At 64.8% G+C, this 23,093-nt stretch overlaps 1 protein-coding gene across 2 annotated transcripts; it reads left to right on the top strand.

Annotated features, from left to right (window-relative positions):
* The first annotated feature begins 318 nt into the window (after positions 1–318).
* Positions 319–16,352, top strand: SBK1 (SH3 domain binding kinase 1). 2 transcript variants are annotated; one of them, XM_054211085.1, is made up of 4 exons: positions 319–1,194; positions 13,703–13,905; positions 14,012–14,214; positions 15,225–16,352. In XM_054211085.1, the coding sequence occupies exons 1-4, from the start codon at positions 1,133–1,135 to the stop codon at positions 16,005–16,007; spliced, it is 1,251 nt and encodes a 416-aa protein (XP_054067060.1). In that variant the 5' UTR covers positions 319–1,132; the 3' UTR covers positions 16,008–16,352. The 2 variants fall into 2 exon arrangements, with proteins under 2 accessions (XP_054067060.1, XP_054067061.1); XM_054211086.1 differs by lacking the exon at positions 319–1,194 and adding an exon at positions 7,465–7,565.
* Positions 16,353–23,093: the final 6,741 nt, after the last annotated feature.

The following is a 23,093-nucleotide window of genomic DNA, read 5'->3' as shown; positions in this document are numbered from 1 at the left end:
AAATCCCCTCCCTGCTTGTGCCGTGTCCCCCATGCCAAAGACTGGACAAGGCAGAGCCCAGGGAAGGAGGAGGAGACAGAGCACGGGTCTCTCAGTGACGCTCAGAAGATGGGTTGAGTTTGCCAGGTCTCAGCTGCGGTGCTGGCGAGCCCTGTGGCAGCAGCCCGGAGCCAGGAAGGGGCGGCTGGAGCCTGGGCAGGGCCAGCAGCGGCAGCCAAGGAGTTAACTTCCCAGCCTCACCGCATGAATCTGGAGCTATTAATACTCGCACGCTGGTTTAGCTGTCAGAGCGAGCGGCTGCTCTGCCGGTGAGACAAGCCCCGCGGAGCTGCAGCTCGCCGACCACACAACTTTCCTCTGCGAGCGTGCGGGGCTGCGAGCGTGCAGGGCTACCGGCCCAGCTACCTGCCTGCTGGACCCTGCCGGACCCTGCCGGACCCTACCAGACCCTACCGGACCCTACCGGACCCTGCCAGACCCTACTGGACCCTGCCAAACCCTGCCAGATTCTGCCAGACCCTACCAGACCCTGCTAGACCCTACTGGACCCTGCCAAACCCTGCCAGATCCTGCAGGACCCCACCAAACCCTGCCGGACACCACCTGCTGCAAGCCCACGTGCAGGGGACACTTCTCCCCCCGGAGTGCTCCCGTCCTCTCTGCCCACCACCCTCCAGTGCCACATGGGTGCTGGGTGCCGGAGAGGGGCAGCAACTTTCCCCAGCCTCTGAAGCATCGCGGGGCTTGGCCGGGACCTCCTCCTGCCCTGCCAGACCCCTCGGCCTGGGCGATGCCACCCCAAGTCCCCACTCTCACCCCCTGAGGACCGGTGCTGCCTCTGGCCGTGCTGCGCGATGGGTGCCGGGGTGGCATTGGGCATCACCGGCCCCGGAGCGAGGGCGACGCGGGACACGGCACAGCCCGGTGCTGCCTCCATGTGCGGTGAGCAGCCGGCCCCAGCGCTCAGCCCGGCCGTCTGAAGGGCTCCCCGACACCATGGCCCCAGGCAGGCAAGCGTGAGCCTCCTGCCACCGGCAGCACTGGTGAGGGGGAGGAAGATGCCAACACGCCTCCAGTGCTGCCTGGCCTGCGGTCCCCCTCGCCCGGGCACGGTGGCCACCGGAGCCGAGCAATGGATTCCTTTTGCTTCGTCTGTTTCCAGAAAGAGGAGCTGCAGCCCCTGCACCTGCACAGGTCAGTGCCGCCGTGCCCAGCTGGGCCTTGCGCCGATGAGGGGACGTGCCATGAGCCCGTGACAGGCATGGGAGCACGGCGCCGAGCCGGGCTGGGGGATGATGCCTGGTGTTGAGAGCTGCCTTGGCCGTGCCGAAGTTTCCCTTGGAGCAGGCGCATCCCCCTGGCCAGAGGAGACCATGGCCGGGTGCTGTGCCCTGCCGTGCCATGCCATGCCATGCCGTGCCGTGCCATGCCGGGGAGAGGCTGCGTGCACAGCACGTGTGCGCATCTGGCATGTCCTTCCCCAGCAGCAGCTCTCCAGGGCACGGGGTGGGCGTCCTGTGCCGTGCTGAGCATGGTTTGCCCATGGGAGCGGGGCTGTTGGCAGCAGTGTGTGAACCCAAGGCATCCCGGAGCCATCCCACCTGCTCCTCTGGACGCAGTCCCCAGCCCGATTCTGCTCTCAGGGACTTGGGGGTCAGGGGGACGGGGTGGCTAGGGGGTCCCCGAGGGGGGCCACGAGGGTCCCCAAGGCCTGGCCATCTCGGCAACGGCACCGGCGTTCGCCTCCCCCTCCTCCCTGAAAGCTCCTCTGCCATCCGCGCTGCTGAGCGGCAGCCAAGGTGGATGTGGCGGTGCCGGAATTAGCCAGGCAGCCGGCAGGGATGCGAGGTGTGAACGCCAGCACATGGCGTGCCCAACTGCTCCTCCCTGGCACCCAGCCACTGCCGGCTCCCGTCCCGAGCCGCTGGCGCCGGGGCAAAGCTCCCACCCCACCGCGGCCGGGACCCCCCCACGAGCACCGGCTGCCCACGGCGAGGGCCGGGTGCCGGGCTGGTGGCCAGGCAGGGCTATTGGCTGGCTGTGGGCGCGTACCAGTCCAGGCAGCCTGTCCTTCCTCCCCACTGTGCAAGAAGCTGTAGGATTTGTTTTGGTGTAAATCACGTCTTTTTGGCGCCTCAATTCCCGTGAATCGTGTCCCACGAGCTCGGCGCTGGCTGGAAGGTGCCAGGAGGCAGGGGGGGACAAGGGGACCGGGGGTGGGACAGGGGTCTTGGTGTGGATGCTGCGGGAGAGGGGCGCAGAGCATCCCCGGGGCTCCCATCTTACAGCCCGACCCGGGGTCGGAGCTGACCGGCCGCACCCAGCCTGCGCTGGGCCACAGGTGGCACGAGTTTGGCGTTCTCAGCCAGGGAGGGGAGCACCCAGAGTGACGGTGTGGTGGCCTGAGGTCCTGCATGGTGGCCACAGGGACTACCCCTCCCCATGGGGGCACAGTGCAGGGCGGACACTTGTGGCTTGTCCCCGGAGACCTCTCCCTGTCCTGCCCGGCTGTTCTGGGAGGGCTCTCTGTCCCCCAACGCCCCCCCCCCCGGGTTGTCACCAGCCTGTCCCTAACAGCTTTTCCCTGGGCCTGCCGCCAGCCCGTGGGGCCGGGACTGTCATCGCCTGCCACCGCCGGCACAGCAGCTACCGGGGTGGGCCCCCCCGGGGCTGGGGCGGGTGGGGGGTGGCGGCAAGGGGGACCCAGCGGGTGCTCCCCGCTCTGCCACCGTCCCACCGCATGTCCCTGTCCCCCCGAGCCGGAGAGAGCGCGTGGGCCCACGCACGCGGGTGGGTGGCAGCGTGCCTGTCCCCGCAGCCTCGCTAGATGGTGCCAGGAGAACGGGCTGCGAGCGGAGGCGGCCGGCGGGCGGGCGGGTGCTGGACGGTGCCGGGGGGCCAGGGCAGGCCCCGGGGGCTCTCCCTGTGCTCCCAGTTCAGTCCCGCTTGTGGCTTTGGCCCCGTTTGGTGAGGGGGTGGGAAATGCTGGGAGCGGGATCTGTGGGTACAGCTGCGCCGCGGCCCCAGGCAGCGATCCAGTTGGCATCTGTGGCTTCAGATAGGGGGTGGGAGGGGGATAGTGCCATGACCCCGCTACACCCCCAAATCCCACCTCCCCCAGGAAGAACCCCCCCTTCTGCTTCTGTTCAGAAGAAACCCGTTCAAAAGAAAACCCTTCCGTTTCCTTTCAAGCCCCTGGCTTAACAGTCATCATTACGCTCCAGAGTCAACACCGTGTCGGAGCGCCCTGCAAGTGGTCCTCAGGCAGACGGTGCTGACCCAGCCTGGGCCAGGGAGCGTGGGGGAAGCGTGCAGGAGACTGTGTTCCCCCACACAGCTGGCTTGGGTCCATCGTCTGCCCCCGCGGGAGCACGGGATGGGGGTTGGGGGGCTGCGGGAGGGGAGGCAGCCCAAGGGCTGCTGGCAGCAGCTCGGCATGTCCCCACGGCACCACGGGCTGCGTCTCCTCCCTGACCTTGAGAGCAGCCACTGGGAATCTCACCCCGGCAGCTGCAGCAGGGGATGGCAGCATGCCATCGGGGGGGACCACCGAGGCGGGGGGCACTCAACCCCCCACCCCAGCACTGCGGGACCCAGCTCCCGCCGTCCCCCTTTCCCACGGAAATCCCCCTGCCTGGGCGCTGTCCCCAGGGACCGAGGGGGGCACCCAGCCCCCCCCCAACATGGGTCCTGCACCCCGGGTGGTGCTACGGAGGTGCCAGGCGAGCGGCACAGGGAGGGGGACAGCGGGCAGCCAAGGTCACACCGGTGCCCGCACTGAGTGGCGAGGTGGCCTCACCGCAGGGACAGGGCAGGAGATTTCGGGGTTCGGTGGATGCTACTGTGGGGGGGCGGGGGGGAGACATCCAAAAGCAGCTGGGAGACGCCGCCAGCGCTGCAGCTCCCGGCGTGCTCCGCTCTAGCGTTGCCCTCCCTCCTTCCCTCCCCGCCTGCTCCTTCCCAGCATCCCTGCCAGCATCTTACGGCAGGTTTTAGCTCATGTCACCGGAGCGTGACAGGCTGCGGGTGGCCCTGGCACCCCCTCACCCAAGTGCTGTGCGGCCCCTTGGCCCCCACTCTGACAGGGCGAGGGGACAACCGAGAGACAGCGAAAGGACGACGAGCGACCTTCTCGCTGAATTTGGAGGGATTTGGGCTTGCTGGGAAATATTTGGGGCTTTTCAGGTCATTTCCCTGCTGCCCGCCCTGTCCTGGCACACCCCCCGTGGCACCAGCTGGGATATTTCCTTTCCGAGCAGAAATCCCGGGGGCATTCCTGGTCCCTTGGGATGGAACTAGGTGATAACTGTGTTTGATCCGGCTCCTTTCATCTCCCTGATCTTAATTAGTTATTAATATTCTCTAAGTGCTTTGAAGACCCCGAGCTCGATGCAAACCCCGACTGGTGCTACTGGTGTTCAATCTCTGCCTGACCCATGTGCTGGCGATGTGCTGGTCTGCCCCATGGAGCCCCACGGAGCCCTGCTGAACCCCCATGGAGCCTGCTGAGCCCCACAGAGACCCACGGAGCTTTGCTGAGCCCCATGGCAACCTGCTGAGCCCACGGAGACCCATGGAGCTCTGCTGAGCCCCATGGAGGCCCACAGAGCCCCATGGAACCCATGGAGCCTTGCTGAGCCCCATGGAGATCTTCCAAGCCCCACAGAACCCCAAAGAGCCCCACAGAGCCCTGCTGAGCCCCATGGAGCCTTGCTGAGCCCCATGGAGAGCTTCTGAGCCCCATGGAGCTCTGCTGAGCCCCACGGAGCCCTGCCGCAGCCCGATGGCTCAGCCTCCATGTACCCGGGGCACGGCACAGCCCTATCCTCCAGCACCGGGGTGGTGATACCGGGAGCCGAGCCGCCTGCGGGGCCTGTGACACTGTCCCCGCAGCCCCCCACGGTCCCCGGTCCCCGGCGCCTGGCTCCTGACCTAGAAACAGCCCCGAGCTATAAATAGGGCGAGGGGAAGGAGAGTGGAGAGGCAGAGCTCGGAACACAGCGAGCGGGAGGCTGCGAGAGCCGGGGAGCCGCAAGCCAGGGGACGGATGGCATGGCAAGGGCAGGCAGGGGACACGGGGGCCTTGTGAGGGTGCCGTGGGAAGGGACGGGGCTGGACCCTCTCCGTCCCCACCGGGCGATGGAGCGGCGCGTGCGAGGAAGGCTGTGGTGGCTTTTACCAGCCCCTGTCCTGCCTGTGTGGCAGCACCTGGAGCACCCCAGCTCTGTCCCATCTCCTTCACCGGCGCCACCGTCCCCCTAAGATGCTCTCCTGCCCTGTGCCAGCCCTTTCCCAGCCCCAATGCGGCTGGTCCGAGCACCCATCCAGCGCCATCCAGCTGGCCCGGCCTGCTGGGTCACCAGCTCCAGTGACACAGGGGACAGCATTTCTCCTCTCGGTGGGGATAGTCCATACTCGGAGCATCCGAGCCACGGGTGCCGGGAGCTGTGGCAGGGACCGGTGAGCGGAGCAGGGATTGAGGGGACCGATGGGCGTCCATGAGCCACAGCCGCCTCTCCCACTGCCCGGGCCGGACACCGGCCGTGTCCCGGGTGGCTGCCGGATGGGAGAAGGGTGGCAATGTCACAGCAGCGCCTGTCACTGAATTAAAGAAAAGTGTCAGAATGTGATTCAGCCTCTTGCATTAAAGTCATTCATAAAAAGACTAATTGCTCTGCTAAACTGGAAGCGGATTAGAGCCGCCGGTGAGTCAGTGGCGATGGCTCCTCTGCCCTCCCCGGTGGCGGGGGGCTCGGGGGACAGTGGCAGCTCTGGTCCCTGGTTGTGTCTGATACAACTTGCCATTACCCCTTGGAGTGTGGGGCAGCCCCACGGCTGTGGGTTGGCTCAAAGTGGCCTCAAAGTGACCCGGGGCCCAGCAAAGAGCCAAGGAAGCCCCAAAGCAAACCATGACCTTGTGACAAAATGTCCCTGCTCAGCCCTGGTGAGCGCAGGAAGAAATCCATAAAGACGGGATCTGCCCTGGGATGCTCCAAGGAGGATTGTGGTTACGACCCCTCGCCCTCCTCTGGGTGAGCTGCCACTGTCCCCCGGGCTGGAGGTGCCCGGGAGCTCCTGATGCCCGGCGCTGGCATCACTTGCTGAACAGGTTGCCAAATGTTAACGCAGCTGAAGGGAAGCCCGGGTGGCGCATCTGCCTCAGCCGGCTTTCCCTGGCTCTCTCCGAATGGTCCCGCCATTCCTGGGTGCGTGGGGGTAAGCCGCGTGTCCTGCACGTGTTTAAGAGTGGGAATTCAGAGGGTCCAGCCGGGCACTGCCCGCAGCCCAGGGTGGGCATCACCCGCGCTGAAGGAGAAGAAATACAAAGTCTTGGAAGGCTCCGGGAGAGGAGGAGCCGGGGAACCTGGAAACAGTGGGATGGGGTCCTGTGGAAGGACATTTCTGATGCAGGGTGCTGATGGTGGCGAAGCCCAGATCATAGAATCACAGAGTGGTTTGGTTTGGAAGGGACCTTGAAGACCACCCACGAGGCTACCCCCTGCCCTGGGCAGGGACACCTCCCACCACACCAGGTTGCTCCAAGCCCCCTCCAACCTGCCCTTGAACACCTCCAGGGATGGGGCAGCCACCCCCACAGCAACCCTCTGGGCAACCTGGGCCAGGGGCTCACCACCCTCACAGCCAACAATTTCTTCCTCAGATCTCATCTCAATCTCCCCTCTTGCAGTGTAAAACCATTCCCCCTCGTCCCATGGCTCCCCTCCCTGATCCAGAGTCCCTCCCCAGCTTTCCTGGAGTCCCTTTAGGGACTGGAAGGGGCTCCAAGGTCTCCCCAGAGCCTTCTCTTCTCCAGGCTGAACCCCCCCAGCTCTCTCAGCCTGTCCTCACAGCAGAGGGGCTCCAGCCCTCCCAGCATCTCCGGGGCCTCCTCTGGCCCCGCTCCAACAGCTCCGTGTCCTTCTGCTGCTGGTGCCCCAGAGCTGGAGGCAGCACTGCAGGGGGGTCTCCCCAGAGCGGAGCAGAGGGGCAGAATCCCCCCCTCGCCCTGCTGCCCACGCTGCTGGGGATGCAGCCCAGGGTTTTCCAGACTCGGGCTACCGGAGTCCTTCGAAGGGCTGAGGGGCCCGATCCTGCCCGGGTGCCGGTGCCTGTCCCTCCTCCCCCTGGGTGGCTCCCCCGGGCGGTGGGGCAGGAGGAGGAGGAGGAGGAGGAAGGTGGCTCCTCCGGCGCAAACCCTCCCGCGCCCCTGCCTGCGCCGGGGTTGGGTGGGAAGGATGGAGGATGCCCCGCATCCCCCCCAGCGCCCGGTGATAACGGCGGCGGAGCCCCCCCCTCCACCGCGCCCCGTTTCCCCTGCGCGTCCCCGGGGGCTGCGGGGCGGCGCCGGTGGCGGGCGGAGCGCGGGGCGGGGCGGGGCGGCGGTGAGGGGGGGGCCGCGCTCCGCTCCGCTCCTCCGGTGGCGGTGGCGGCGGCGGCGGCGGCGGGGCCGCGGCATGAGCCCGGCGGTGCGGGTGGCGAGCGGCCCCGGGCGGGGGGCGAGCGGTGGCGGCGGCGGCGGCTCCTCTCCCGCCGAGGACGGGGGGCGGTGGAGGCTCCCCCCTCCGGTAAGGCGGCGGTGGTGGTGGTGGTGGGGAGGGGGGCGCGGGGTGGGGGGGGCACCGCCCGCTCCGGTACCGGCCGCCGCCTTTGTGGCGGGGCCGCCCTTTGTCTGCCCGCACGGCGCGGGGCGGGGGGGGGGGACGCGGGTCCCCCGGTGCGACCATCACCCGAATTACCATCGCGGCATGAATGGGATGGGGGGGGCGCCTCCCGCCGCTCCCCGCAGAACCGGGGGGGGCGGGGGGGTGGTCACTGGGCGACGCGGGTGCTGCCCCCGGGGGGCTCGGCCGGCCGGCCGGCCCCCCCCATCCCGGGGAAGGAGCGCGGGGTCCCGGTGGCGGGTCCCCTCCTCCGGCCGCCGCCACCTGCGCCCCGGCCCTGCGGCGGCGGGGGGCGGGGGACACAAAGTCGGGGCCGGGGAGGGGTGAGGCGTGAGTCCCACTTGGAAGGAGTTGGTGGCAGAGCGGGGAGAAAAGGGATCCCAGGGAATATATTTTTTTTGGGGGGGGGGGGGGCTCCGTAAGGATGCGCTGAGATGGAGAGCGGCGGGGGAAGGGGAGCAGGGAGGGGGGGCGGCCCCGGGGGCAGCTCAGGCCATCTCCCCACGGCATCTCCCCTCGTCACCCCCCGATTCCCCCCGCTGCCGGTGCGGGAACCGGCCTCCAGCCCGCACCAGCCTCCCGCCGGCTGCGGCTGGGGAAGGGGAGCGTGACCCACTTTCCTCCCGGTCCCCGCGGGCGGGCGACGCCAGCCGGGAGTCCTGCCGCAGCTCAGGGACAGCCGAGTGGCACGGGGCTGGGGGGCGGGGGGGGCACACGGGGATGTTGGCTCTGGACACCCCTCTGTGCTGGGTCTGGCGTTGGGGTGTCGCCTGCCCGGGATGTGATGCCCAGGATGCGGGGATACAGCAGCCCCCACGGCGTCTAAAGGCCATGAAGCCCCTTGGAGCAGAGATGGGGCCGGTTTTCACAGCGGGGTGACGTGCCCCGATGTCCCCAAGAGCCAGAGGGGCCGAGGGTGGCCCTGTCCCCCCCGGGCAGGTGCAGTTCGGGGCGTTTGTCTTTGCAGATCCCAAACGTGCGATGCTGCCGGCGCTGGTGGAAGAGTTTTGGGAGGGAGATGATGACAGGCTGATGAAACCAATCAAACAATGAAGTAATCATAAATCCCCGGTGCCGGCGGCGAGGCGCGGCGAAGGCGGGAGGAGCTGGAGGCTGGAGTAGCCGAGGTCCTAACGAAGCCATCCCGCTCCTCAGGGGAAAAATTCCCGGGAGGCAGAAGCACTGAAAGGCGGCCAAGGTCCTGCCCTCGGGGGCCGATGGACGGAGACGGCGCGGTGCATCCGAGGGCAGGGAAAATCCTGCCGGCAGCTGCGGGAGAGCGGTGCGGAGGGCACGGAGGACGGCGGCAGGAGGGGAGAGCGGTGACTCCCCGGGGAGCGGCGGCCGCTCGTCCCTCGGGAGGACAGCGAGGGCTGCCGCAGGAGAGAGCCCGGGCGCTGCTTCATCTGCTCTTCCCAAATTTTTCCTGCGGAGGCTGGCTGTGAAACCTGAATCCTGGGACCAAAGGCTGAAGAAGGTTGTTGTGGGCTCGTGGCCGGGATGGGAGATGGTTCCCGCTACAGGGGATGCTACGGATGGGTGTGACGGGGCCTGATCCCGAGACGTCCCCGCCGGGAGAGCGGCACCCACCGACTGGGACCCCACGCGGTTCTGGGTGTTCGTTGGCTTTGCCGAAGCCCATCCTGGTGCTGGTCAGTCTGCTCTGGTGTGGGCAAGGAGCCGGTATGGGAAACTCTGGATAACTGGGAATTCAGTGCCCTCACGTGGAGTGGAGTGTCCCCAACTGGGGGCACTGGGAAGTCACGGTTGCTGCTGCTTCGGCAGAGGTTTGTTGCTGGTTCAGGCTTGTGGCGTAAGCGGCACGTGAGGGTTTCCCACCGCCACGGAGCCGGCGAGAGGACGTGGGGATGTGCCCCATCCATCCCCTCCACGGGAGGTGGCGGGATGCTGGCAGAGGGGCTGTGCCCGAAATGCTGCCCACTTGCAGCCGCCGGCCCGTGTCCCTGTGCCGTGCGTGACCAGCCACCTCCTGGACATGGTCGGCTTGTCTGGAGTGGCTTTGGATGGCCCTGGGGTGGCCCGTGGGTGAAGGGACCCTCTCCCTGCCCGTGTTCCACTGCTCTGGGGTGGGATGGGATGCAGCGTCCGGGTCGGCTGGAGGATGCAGCAGGTACCTATAGCCCTGACCCCCGGCAAGATGCCCGTCCTCCCCCTGCACCCACGGAGACATCGTCCTCGTTTGGCCAAGGTGCCTTTGCCAGGCCTCCCTGGGCGCCGCTGTCCCCGGGAAGTACAGCTAATAACGCCTCGCGTGGGTCCCGGTGGCGCCGAGGAGGAGATGAGAGGATGTCCCCAGAACGGGGTCAGGCAGCAATGGAGGCGGCGCAGACTGGAAATGGAGTGGGAGGCAGCGGCTGGGCGCAGGGCACGGCCGAGGCACCGCCTGTCCCCTCGCCACGGTGGCACTGGGGCAGCGCCGGGGTGGTGCGGGAGGTGGGGGACCGGACGCGGGGATGGCCAAGAGCTCGCTTGGAAATGGCTTTGCTGGCTCAGAGGGTGGTTTGGAGAAAATAAGGGAGGTTTGGGAGCCGTCCGGGGTGCGGAGGGAGCGAGACCCTCCCGACGGGTGCCCTGGCCTCCAGCCTGCCGGGCTGGGGGGGAGTCAGTGTTACCCGCTAACGACCAATGCCAATTACTCCATAATTAATGAGCACGCTGCCATCGTAGGGAGCGTCGCAGGGGCGGGAGGGGATGGGGATGGGGGAAATGAACGTTCTGCAAAATATAGGTGGTGCAGCCGGGGCACCCGCAGGGACAGAGCAGCACGTGCCTGCACCCGCCCCGCTGCCAGGCATTTCTCATTTTCCCCCTCTCTAAAGAGAAATCCGGGTCTTGCAGAGACCCTAACCCTGCCCCGCGTGGTTTTTCCCTTCGTTTTCCCAATTCCTTGCCCCAGAGCAACCCACGGTGCCGGACCTGGTCTCTCACCATGCCGCCTGGCCACAGAGACCCCCACGTCGGGCTCAGCCCCAAACCCTTTTCCTTTGGCCCCGCTCAACATCCCGCTTGTTTCCTGATGCATCCAGAGGGGGGTTTTCCCCCCCTTTTCCCTCTTGATTTCCAAGCAGCTGCTGCTCCAGCAGCCTCCTCTGCCGGGTGCCCGGGGCAGCTCTCCCGGGCGGCCTCTGCTCCTCTCAACGAGCTCTTAATGAGTTTGCAATTACTTATTGGCAGAGCCCGTGCGCCCAGGGCCGGGCGTGCAGCAGAGCGGGATGCGGAGCCGGGGAGGGCATCCCTTTGCTGGGAGCAGCGTTGGGCTGGGAGTGGGTTGGCGGTGCCGGCCCCGGTACCCGGTGGAATGCCGGGCTCCGGATACGGGATTCCATCCTCCCGGGAGCCGCTCCACGGTGTTGGGGATGGAGCCGGGGAGATTTGGGGAGAGGAGCGGCCGTTGCCGACGGGAGACGAGTGGCTGCCTATAAATACCTGCCAGGGAGCGAGGAAGAGGTGGGTGGATTATCCTCCTCGCTCAATGAGATAAATGGTTCTGAAGCTTAAACACAGAACAATTTTAGTCTGAATAGTAGGAGAAACGGTTCAGGACGCAGAGATGACGGCATGAAGCGCTTGCGGTGAGCGGCGGGGTCCCGCTGCCGCTTGGCAGCATCTCGGCTGCCCGGGGTGTCGTGCCGCGGGGGCCTTCGCCAGGACTCAGCCAGGATGCGCATCGCTCCTCCCTGCTTTTCAAAGCGCCAGGAACACCTGAAACAACCGGGGTGGGGGGGGTCCGTGCGCTGGGAAGGCGGTTTGGGCTTCCCTGGGTTTGGGCTCCTCCGCCCCGGTGCTTGGGAGCCGTGCCGGGGAGGCGGGAGAGGAGCCGCCGTGCCGGGAAAAGGCCCCGTTTCTGCTCCGGTTTGGCGCGATGCAGCACGCGGCTGCACGGGCGGGTGCGTCGGAGTGACTGGTGTGGGCATGGGAGGCAGCCAAGGATGAGGGACCTCATCCCTGGCCATGCCAGGCGGGATCCCGGCAGGGTCACTGGCGGCAGGAGCCACACCGCAGCCGGTTTGCCCCCGCTCGGGCTCCATAAACCACCCCAAAAGCAGCAGCCGCAGCCCTGGGGCGGCTGCACAAGGCGGGCAGGCGGCGGGCAGGGACCTGGGGTGGTGGGACACCCCTTTCCCATGGGTGTTCCTGGGTTGCCAGTCGGCAAGGAGCTGCCGGGCAAACCCAACAGGTTTAGCCGAGGGGAAAAAACCAAACAGCCCTTGACTCGGAGAGCCCTTTTCAGCCGCCGTCAGTCCCTCACCTCCTCTCTCCCAACCCACCGGCAGGTTGTTTTTTTTCCCCAAACTCCGACTTTGCCGACTTGAATAATTGCTTTTCAACACCGGTTAATTAAGAGACATTGACGAGCGTGATTGTAAACTCAAGTGTAGACAGAATTCTTCTTGCAGGATGCTGGGAGCTGTTTTTAGTCATGCCTCCATCGAGCTGCCGCGCGGATCCACCTCCACCTCCAGCACCCCACCGCTGAAACGGTGCTCCTCTTCCAGGAGGCCAATAAAACACTATGGAGATGAGCCGCTTTGGAGATCTTATGAGTCAAAGCCGTTACATTTTTGGAACATCATGATGTTGAAGTTCCTTTTCTATTTTTTGCCCAACTTCCCAGGAGAAGAAAAAAAAAAAAATAATATATATAATAAATGAAGAAGCTGAGCTCTGCTTTGGGATGAGGGGCCGGTGGAAAGAAAGGAAGGGAGAGGTTGGAGATGAGGCTCAGCCGCGTTGGGAAAAGGCTGGGAGGAACCTCGTGCATCGGGCAGGATCCTGACCCCCAGGGTGGTTCATGGGTGCTTTGAAGGGGGGGGAGGGGGGGAGGTCTGGCACTGCTTGGGGGTGGCTCTCGCACCCGCTGTGTGGCCGTGGCACGGGGTTCAGCCCGTGGGCATCGTCCTGGCTCCCTCCCACGGACTCAATCTTATGCGGATGTGAGCCCACGTCCGCAGCCGCTGAGAGCCCACGCCGCAATCCCTGGCCACTCGCAACTCCATCCCGGCACCGATGGGACCCCCGGGTGCCGTCGGTCCCGGATCAAGCTGGATTAATTTATTAATTTTATTTATTTATTTATTTATTTCCCCCCCTCGGTGAGACGCCGCGTTCAAAAACCTAAATATAAACCAACGCCCGCTCGGCTGCTGCCCCGTGATTTTTTGGCAATATCTGCTCCAAAATAAAAAGCAGCCGGAGGGGCGGCTTGCGCGGGGCGCTGGGTTCGTGCTCTTGGCGGGGGGTGACGGAGGGCGACGCGGCGCCCCGAAGGCATCAGAGGACCCCCCCGGGATGGTTTTGTTTGCCGTGGTGGGTGAGTCCGAGCTCGGTTCTCCTCACGGGGATGGCCGGGGCGAGGAGGAACCGCTCCTGGTTTGCTGGAATGTCGGTGGTGTTGTCCGTGTTCCGGGCGTCCTGGTTGGGGAAGGCAGGAGTTGGTGCCGATGGATGGTCAGAGCCGTATGGCGGCGTGAGGTGCTGCAGAGCCATCGTGTCCCGCTCGGTGCCTGTGACATGGCCCTGGCCCGGCTCCGGAGCATCGCTGGCTCGGGAAGGGGCTCCGGTGCTCTGCAAAGGGTGGAGGGGACACGGCTGGCTCCCGGCGTCCCCACTGGGGAGCCCGAAAGGGCCTCAGCTCCCGTCCTGCGTGGTGGCTGTGAACACAGCAGGGCCAAGGAAATGCATGTGTGTCGCCATGTCCCTGCCCTCCTGGCTCTGCCGTGCCCCGAGCCCTCGCTTTGCCCCCCGGCATCCCCCCCCGAGTCAGAGTCACGGGGGCCAGAGCACCCCCTGGCCCTGCCCCCCGTGGCTGGAGCATCCTCTGCAGAGCCGTTGGGTTGGTGGCCCCTGGGGACAGAGGGCTGGCACCCAGCGGGTGCTGCTCGGCACCGCTCCGAGCGTCCCCCTGCCCCTTCGCAAGGTGCCGTGGCTGCCAGCCCCGGGAACGGGACGGGATGGGAGGGGATGGGGCACGGGGGCTTTGCAGCACCCACCAAAATTGGTGACCCACCTCTGCCTTGCAGCGCAGCCATGAGCGCGGGTTCGATTGAGCAAGAGCCGTCGCGCAAGCTGGCCTGCTGCGGGGTGCCCCTCATCACGGAGGACATGCAGTCCCTGGCCATCCGCACCCTCTCGGGCACCGACATCAGCAAGCACTACGACCTCATCCGCGAGCTCGGCAAGGGCACCTACGGCAAGGTGGACCTGGTGTCCCACAAAAGCACAGGTGAGGGGAACGGGAGGCGCGTGGGGGACGCGGCCACGCTGGGAGCAGGGTGCCCAGCATGTCCCAACCGTGCCCTGGGCTCACCCCCATCTCCTGCCCACCACAGGCACCAAGATGGCCCTGAAGTTCGTCAACAAGAGCAAGACGAAGCTGAAGAACTTCCTGCGGGAGTTCAGCATCACCAACACGCTCTCCTCCAGCCCCTTCATCATCAAGGTCTTCGACGTGGTCTTCGAGACTGAGGACTGCTACGTCTTTGCTCAGGAGTATGCCCCCGGCGGGGACCTCTTCGACATCATCCCGCCACAGGTGGGACCCTCCCGACGCTCCTGTGGAAGCCTTTTTGGGGTGTGGGGGTGGTGGGGGCTCAGAATCCCCAGGGTGCTGAGCAAAGCTGCCGCTGTGCTTCGGTGGCCATGTGGGAGGGGGCCTCATGCTCAGGGACCAGGTCAGCCCCAACCGCAAGCACCTAGAAGCAAGTCTGGGACCCATCAGCCATCCCTGGGGTGGCCTGAGACCCATCACCTGTCCCTAGAGTGGTATGGGACTCATCATGCGTCCCTAGGGTGGCCTGAGATCCACCACCTGTCCCTAGGATGGTCTGAGACCCATCACCCATCCCTAGGATGGTCTGAGGCCCATCAACCATCCCTAGGGTGGCCTGAGATCCATCACCTGTCCCTAGGATGGTCTGAGACCCATCACCCATCCCTAGGATGGTCTGAGGCCCATCAACCATCCCTAGGGTGGCCTGGGACCCATCAACCATCCCTTGGGGTGGCCTGGGACCCATCAACCATCCCTTGGGGTGGCCTGGGACCCCTCGTCCATCTCCGGGGGTGGCCTGAGACCCATCACCCATCCCCTGGAGTGGCCTAAGACCCATCACCTGTCCCTAGAGTGGTATGGGACTCATCATGCATCCCTAGGGTGGCCTGAGACCCATCACCTGTCCCTAGGATGGTCTGAGGCCCATCATCCATCCCTAGGGCAGCCTTCGGTGGCCTGAGACCCATCAACCATCTCCTGGAGGTCCTGAGACCCATCATCCATCCCTAGGGTAGCCTGGGCCCCATCAACCATCCCTTGGGTGGTCTGAGACCCATCAACCATCTCCTGGAGGTCCTGAGACCCATCACCCACCCCTAGGGTAGCCTGGACTCACCACCTGTCTCCCGACCGCAGAGAGCACCCCAGATAAAAGCAGCCATGACCGCGTCACATGTGTAATGACATAGTGATGTGACGGTCCCCGAGCTGGGTGGGATCACCATGGGGTTCAGTGGCGGGTGGCTGACGCCGTGTCCCCGCGCCCGCAGGTGGGGCTCCCCGAGGAGCTGGTGAAGCGCTGCGTGCAGCAGCTGGGCCTGGCCCTCGACTACATGCACAGCAAGAGCCTGGTGCACCGGGACATCAAACCGGAGAACGTCCTGCTCTTCGACCGCGACTGCCGCCGCGTCAAACTGGCCGACTTCGGCATGACCCGCAAGGTGGGCTGCCGGGTCAAGCGCATCAGCGGCACCATCCCCTACACGGCACCCGAGGTCTGCCAAGCCGGCCGGGCGGAGGGTTTCGCCGTGGACACCAGCATCGATGTCTGGGCTTTCGGGGTGCTCATCTTCTGCGTCCTCACCGGTAACTTCCCCTGGGAGGCGGCGGCGGCTTCTGACGCCTTCTTCGAGGAGTTTGTGCGGTGGCAGAAGGGGCGGCTGGGGGGGTTGCCCTCACAGTGGCGGCGCTTCACGGACAGTGCCCTGCGCATGTTCCAGCGCCTGCTGGCCCTCGACCCGGAGAAACGCTGTCCCGTCAAGGAGGTTTTCTACTTCATCAAATGCGACCTGATGGCCGAGGTGCGGCGCCGACCCTCCTACCGCTCCCGCAAGCACGCCGGGGACAAGCTCCCGGCCGGTCCCCATCGTCATGAGGCGGCCGGCTCCTGCACCCCGGCCCCGCTCAAGAGGACCGTCCTGACCGAAGGGAGCGGCCCCCGCGGCCCCGAGCCGAGCGCGGCCCCCCCGGGGGCAGCCAGCAGGACAGACGGACGGCAGGATAAAGGCAAAGGGCAGATGGTCCTGGCCACAGCAATAGAGATCTGCGTCTGATGGCGCCGGGGCGGCACGTGGTGGCCGCCCGTCCTGTCCCCCCTCACCGGGGACAAGGATGGGGCTGGGGAGCGTGTTGCTCGTGGTGATGGCACGAGCCGGGACCAGGCTCCGGGTCTCCCAAAGCAAAAAAAAAAAAAAAAAAAAAAAAAGAAAAGAAAAGAAAAAGAAAACAAAAGCGAAGAGGAAAAGGACAAAACTGGTTGCGCTCCATAGCGCCGAGGATGCTGAACCACCCCCCCCTGCCGGGGTGAGGGCACCGCTCGGCGCCGGGGAGGACATTGGTGCCCCCTCCGAGGCTCCCCCCATGTTGGCATGGGGAGGGGGCTCCCCGTACGAGGAGGAAGAGCCGGGAGGGGCTCTGCGTGGGTGGGGGTCACCCCCGAGGGGTGGGAGGGGTCTGGGGCAGCCAGTGCCCATCGGCTCCCCCCGACCCCGTGCTTGCCCCCCGGCCGGGGCGCGAGAAGGCCGATGACCCCGCACGGTGGAGGAGGCCTTTGGGGAGGTTTGGGTGGGTGGCGATTTGCCCCCTTCCACCTGTCCCTGCCCCGCTGGTGGGGGGCGGGAGGGGATGGGGAGGTGGGCGCTGGGTTGGTGATGGGGGAACCTGGGGGTCGCTGGCAACCCGGGACCCCCGGCCTCCCCGGCTGCCTCCCTGCTGTGGGAGGTGCTGGCAGCCATCGATGTAGCAAGTGTCCCTGTCTGTGTGTCGTCGTGCGTCCCAGCCGCTGGCAGCCCCTGTGTCCCCTTGCCTTGCCCCGCTGGGTGGCCGCATGCTGGCCCCAGACCTCCGGCCGGAGGGACCTGTCCCCTCCCAGCCGGGAGCTGCGCTCCGGGCTCCGGTGGTGGCTGTGGTGCTGGCTGTCCGGCGGGTGGGATGCTGGGGGCCAGGCTGGCTCTGCTGTGGTGGTGTCCCCTTGTCCCCTCTGCAGACTTTTTTGTACCCAGGGACTGGAAACGGTGGCACATCTCCAGGGCAGGACCTGGGGAGCAGGGGAGGGGGCGTGCGGTGGCCTCCTGAAGGTCCCCAGGGCTCCCTGCGCTGTCCCCATCGCCCTCTTTGCTGTCACCCCTTCCCCGAAGCCCGGTTCCCCTCCCCTGGGGCCGGCGGGGAGGAGGCAGCGGGGTAAATCCCCCCCGCCCCGGGGCTGGCTGCAGCGAGGCGGGGCGGGGGGGGGGGGGGTGGCAGGAGCCACTGGTGGCCCCTTCGTGACGAGGCCGTTATTGGGGGTGTGAAACCCTCCTGGTTTCGGGCACCCAGGGCAGTGGGGAGGGGCTGGGGGGGCACCCCAAGGTGGCAGCACCCAAGCCCTGGCACGGTTCGGGCTTCCCTCCCACGGGGTGGGTGCCGTGGCGACATCCCCCCCCCCTTCAAATCTCTCTGCCCCCCCCCCCCAATTCCCGCACAAAGGGCTATAACGCTATTCAGCAGCAGCAGCAGCAGTTTACACAGCAGGCGGGTGCCCGGCCGGACCCCCCCCGCCACCGCCGCTGCCCCCCGACCCCGTCCCCACGGCACACACACACCCCCCCCCGCCCCCGCCCGCGGTGCCGGGGCCGAGGGCCGGTTTTAGAAGTAGCATTGCCCCGATGTAGAGACGCTAGGCGCCGGTTTTTTCTCCTTTTTGCCTTAGGTCCCTCCATGTCCTCGATCTTTCGTGCAATAATGTAGATAAGGGATCCCCGCCGCCCCCCCCCTCCCTTCCCGGGGAGGGCCCGGTTGTACCTTTCCCGGGTGGTCTGTCCCGCGGCGGAGGGGGGGGGGGGTGCGGGGTGGGGGGGTGCCCGGGTGTGATTTCTGTTCCCGTCGAGGTCGCTGTGTCGGTAGGTTGTCGGGTTTTTAATTTCCAGTTCCCTCGGCTGTCGGGTTCCGGACCTTCTTCCCGTAGGAGAGGCTGTAGTGTCACAGACGTTACCTCAGTTTGTCACTGTCGAAAAGGATTAAAAAAAAAAAAACAAAACAAAAACAAACAAACAAAAAACCACCACAAAAAAACCCCACGAGTAAAAAAAAAAAAAAAAAAAAAAAACCACCATAAAAAATGACAAAATACATAGTTATAAAAGCAACAAAAAAATTCTCAATGGCGGTGAAGACTTTTTTTTTATTATTTTTTTTAATAAATAAAACAAACGTGGTGCTGGTGCAGCTGCGGGCAGGTGGGCAGGGGGGCACTGTCCCCTCAATGTCACCCTGTTGTCCGTCCCCCCCCCCCCCCAAAGCCCACCGTCGTGGCCACCCCAGGGTGGGAGGGAAGGGGGGGGGGGGCCGTGGGACAGGGTGGCAGCACCCATGGGTGCCGGGGGGGTGGGGGGGGCACGACGACCCTCAGTGCAGCCCCCTCCGCGCAGGCAGGGCTGCTCGACGCCAAATGTATTCCAGCCACGTCCGCAGGCTAATTTCAATTTCCTGGTAATTATGCAAATGAATGTGGATTTAATTAAGGGCAGATTTCATTAAAGTCTTCTTGGGGAAATGAGAACAGGGCGGGGGAGAGTGAAGAGGAGGAGGAGGGCGGCGGGGGGGGGGGGGGGATGAAGGCAGCGCCCGCCCCGGAAGATAAATGTCTGCAGGGGGTGCCGAGGGGATGCGATCCCTTGGGGGGTCCCGCTGCTCCCTGATGTGGGGAGGGGGCTCAGGGACCCCAGCCTGGAGGCGGGGGGCTGTGTGGGGTGGCATGGCCGGGGTGGGTAGGGGGGGCCAGCGCCTGGGATGGACCCCGGTAAGATCCGGTGGGTCTCCAGGGGAGGGGGGCGGCAGGCGGTTCACCCCCCGACTTCAGCATCATCTCCTGTCTCTTCCCATCAGGGCAGGCAAAGCGGTTCTTTGACACGTGATTGATTTTTTTTTTTTTTTTTCCTCTTTTTCTCCTCTTCCCCGGCTAAAAATACAAATTTGGCCACGCCAAAAGGTCTAGGAAATCAATGTCATTGTCACCAGGCGCTGGCTGGAAGGACCCTCCCCTCCCCGATCGCGGACAAAAAAAGGAACCGCTGCCATTTGACGTCTTTGAAATGAACCGCTCGGGTTGCTTTCAGCCGAACTGACTTTAATTCAAAGTGAAATGGCTAATTTTATCCCAGCAAGGTCGAGGATGCTGAGAGCCCGTCCGTGCCGGGAGGAGGATGGTGGCGGTGGTGGGGGCGGGCAGGGGGCGGGAAGCTGCTTGTCTCCAGGTGAAACCTTCAGACCCCAAAAAACCATGGCAAAAGCGGCGGCTCGGCAAAGCCACGGCCTCCCCTCGGGGTTTGCTCCCGGGCTCGGCCGGGAAAGCGGCCGCCGACCTCGGGCAGCTCCCGAGAGATGGATGAGCAGCGCGGGCACCGCTCCGAGAGAAAATCACTCGTAGATTTTCTATCGGTGCTGGATGCGGGATGGGGGCGGAAGGTCCAGATCCACCGGCATCCCGTAAAAACAGGTGATTCCCCAGCCGGGAAGGCCAGGAGGTCCTGCCCGCGATACTCAAAGCTTGTAATTTCATCTAAACTTCAATTCCTGGAGCTGGGATTTGCCCATTTTTTGCTTAGAGATGCCGAGCGAGCCGCTGCAGCCCCAGCTGAAATCCTGGAGGTTGAGAGTAAAAATAACGGTGAATGATCCACTCATTTGGAGCGCAAATGATCGATGCCAAGCTGGCATCGCCAAAAAATAAATCTCAACCCCAAACAAACCCTTTAAAAGGAAATATTTTGCCACCCAGATGCTGCTTCAGCTCCCCGATGATTCAGGAGGCGGCTGCGGGATGAGGCCCGCCACCGGCATCCCTGTGCATCCCGATCCGATCCAGGACGGGAGCGCAGGGGGTGGGCTGCCGGCGGCTTCCCCGGCCACAGCTGGGAGACGTCAGGGGGATGCGAGAGTGAGAGCGTTCATTAAATGTGCTTCTTAGGGCTGATCCGCTTTCAAGAGTTTCCAAAAATAGCGGCGGCACTGCGCTGAGGTGGGCGTTGGGAGGAAATGTGACTCGTGTGCTACCGGCGCCCCACGGAACGGGACGAGCTTGAGGCCACCGCGCAAAATGAGGCACCCGAGGGAGAGCACGAGCCACTGCTCAGGGATGCTGCCGAGAACGGGGTCTGTGATGGCAGAGAATCACAGAATGGTTTGGGTTAGAAGGGACCTTAAAGCCCACCCAGTGCCACCCCCTGCCCTGGGCAGGGACACCTCCCACCACACCAGGTTGCTCCAAGCCCCGTCCAACCTGCCCTTGAACACCTCCAGGGATGGGGCAGCCACAGCTTCTCTGGGCAACCTGGGCCAGGGGCTCACCACCCTCACAGCCAACAATTTCTTCCTCAGATCTCATCTCAATCTCCCCTCTTCCAGCTTAAAACCATTCCCCCTTGTCCCATGGCTCCCCTCCCTGATCCAGAGTCCCTCCCCAGCTTTCCTGGAGCCCCTTTAGGGACTGGAAGGGGCTCCAAGGTCTCCCCGGAGCCTTCTCTTCTCCAGGCTGAACCCCCCCAGCTCTCTCAGCCTGTCCTCACAGCAGAGGGGCTCCAGCCCTCCCAGCATCTCCGGGGCCTCCTCTGGCGCTGCTCCAACAGGCGTCCCGATGGCCTTTCTGGTGGCTGCAGAGCCGCCTACGGAGGGGATACAGCTCGGACTCATCCCCTGCCTGTCCTTTCCGCAGGGCCCCTCCACTGTCTGTGTCTCCAGCTGCCGGGGAGGCGACGGACAGACGTCAGTCAAAGCCTGGTGGATGCTGAGGGCCCCTGCGGGGACAAGCTGCCGGAGCAAAAGCTGTCCTGAGGTGGGGAAAAATCCAGCTCCGTGCCACGTGGGATGGTTGAGCAGGGCCACGGGTGGCGGCAGAAGGGAGAGGTGACCTTGCGCGGCAGATCCAGCCACCTTCAGGCAGAGGGGGAGCAGAGCTGGCTGTGCTTCCATCCCATCCCTCCGCAGCCCATCTCCCGGGCAGGTCCATGCTCGGTGGAAAGACCCCCAGGACCCCTAGGGCCAAATTCTGCGGGGTGCCAACAGCCTTCACCCCTGCCCCAGCCGCCAGAGGATTTTGGCACAGGGCAGAGGAAGGCAGGAGGCTGTTGGCATCTCCCACTTGGCTGCGGGCTCCCTGCAATGGGTTTGGACACGTTTTTTCACCTAAAGGTGTCTCTTCCTGTGGAAAACCCTGTGTTTTTCACCAGGGCGTCTCTGCTGAAAAATGTGTGGGTTTGCCAGCTTTTCCACCACGATTTTGGGGTATGGTGAGGTGCCGGGGCCCAGGGGAGGTGACGGGGAGCACACCCAGCCCTGCACACACACACCCCCTACCCCCCCGGGTTGGGTTACGGGCTGCGGCTCGTCAGGCCTCCCGCGTTGCCATGACAACTGCAGCATCCCAGCCTCGGCAAGGACGGGAGATCTCCGCCATCCCCACCGCCGCCTCGCCCAGATGGACACAGCTCGGCACGGTGGCGCGGGCAGCACCCTGCCCTCAGACCCAGCTCAGGGTGCCTCGGGCAGCACCCCAAGCCCACGGCTGAGCCCAAGGTGCCATTTACGGTGCTCCACGCTCCCCCTAATTCAGACCTTCCTTCGCATCCCTCCGAAAGCCCCAGGGCTGGCAGCGGTGGGGGCAGGAGAGGCTTTTCCTTTCCAGGCCCCTTCAAAACCCCCTCCGCAGCCAGGCACGGCGTGCCCCCACCCAGCCGACGCACAACTCGCACCGCGGCAGGGCTCTCCCCCAGCCACTTCACTGGCAGAGCATCCCTCTGCAAGACACGAGGTCCCCAGGCTGTCCCCAAACCCCCTCCCGTCCTCCCTGGGAAGGGGGGGGGACAGAGTGGGCAGTGGGCTCCCGGATTGCAGATCCCGCTCCCCCAGGCACCCCGGCTCTCAGGGCAGCAGGGCCAGCGGGGTCTCTGGGTTCAGCATTACCCCAACGCTAATTAGAGCATCGTCAAGGGCGGCTCTCGCTCCCAGCAACCGCGCAAGGAGATCCCGAGCTAAACCCTCGCTGACATCGGTGGCACTGGGCTGGGGAGAAACTCAGCTCCTGGTCTCCGAAGCTGCTACACCTCCAGAAAGGTCTCATTTGGAAAGGATTAATACAAGATTAATAGAGGCTTTAACAAGCAGTGAATCAAGCGCTAATGGAGCCCACCTTGTAAGCCATCTGTAACACCTCAGGGGCTTACAGGCACCCAGAACATGTCTGGAACATGCTTAAAATGGATGTTAATCACCTTGTAGCCCTGAAGACACCCCACCGGAATGAAACTTTAGGACAAAAGGTTGCGGACGAGACAGAGGGAGCCTGCTTTGCTCCCCCGGCAGAGGTTTGATTTACAAGGATTGTCCCCCCCGACGCTGGCATGAGGGCAGGCGGAGGAATTTGGGTCACCCTCGTGCCCCCGGGGGCTGGAGCTGCATCAGGACCCCACGACGAAGCAAGGCCAGTTCTAAGGGACAGCCACATCCCACCCAAAGCGTAGCCATCCCCATGGAAGGGCACCCGTCCTGGCCACCGAGCAGGGTCTGGAGGGGTAACGGGACACCGCTCGGAGCAGGGCAAACACCAAAGCTGGCCTCTGGTCCCTCTCCCTGGGCTACATCCCCCTCCTTGTGCCTATCAGCACCGCCCCTGATGAAGCTTCACCCCTTTACCCTTCTGCTTCGCACCTCCCCAGAGAAGATCTCTGCCTCCAGCACTGAACCTCTGCTGACTGGGCCTGACCACCTGGTTGTCCTGTAAGTGCCACGCGACGGCACTCAGGACGAGCTGCTCCGTGACCTTCCCTGGCACCGAGGTCAGACCCACAGGCCCGTAGTTCCCCGGGTCCTCCTTCCACCCCTTCTTGTGGATGGGCGTCACGTTTGTGAACCTCCAGTCAACGGGGACCTCCCTGCTTTGCCAGGACTGACGAGAAACAATGGACAGCGGCTGGTGAGCACTTCCACCAGCTCCCTCAGCACCCTGGGGTGGATCCCATCCGGACCCACAGACTTGCATACGTCTAAGTGCTGTAGCAGGTCCTTCACCATTTCCCCTTGGACCGTGGGGGCTTCATTCTGTTCCCTCTCCCCATCTTCTAGCTCAGGGGGCTGGGAACCCAGAGAACAACTGGTCCTACTACTAAAGA

The sequence above is a fragment of the Rissa tridactyla genome, chromosome 8 (genome assembly GCF_028500815.1).
Source record: "Rissa tridactyla isolate bRisTri1 chromosome 8, bRisTri1.patW.cur.20221130, whole genome shotgun sequence".
Lineage (NCBI taxonomy): Eukaryota > Metazoa > Chordata > Aves > Charadriiformes > Laridae > Rissa > Rissa tridactyla.
This window is presented reverse-complemented; position numbering and strand designations above follow the sequence as displayed.

What these genes read in the sequence shown, in the direction of transcription:
- SBK1 (XM_054211085.1), top strand. Translation starts at nt 1,133, where the DNA reads ATGGATTCCTTTTGCTTCGTCTGTTTCCAGAAAGAGGAGCTGCAGCCC. An exon ending in CAGCCCCTGCACCTGCACAG is followed by an intron (nt 1,195 to 13,702) that starts GTCAGTGCCGCC and finishes TCTGCCTTGCAG; the next exon opens with CGCAGCCATGAGCGCGGGTT. An exon ending in GGTGTCCCACAAAAGCACAG is followed by an intron (nt 13,906 to 14,011) that starts GTGAGGGGAACG and finishes TGCCCACCACAG; the next exon opens with GCACCAAGATGGCCCTGAAG.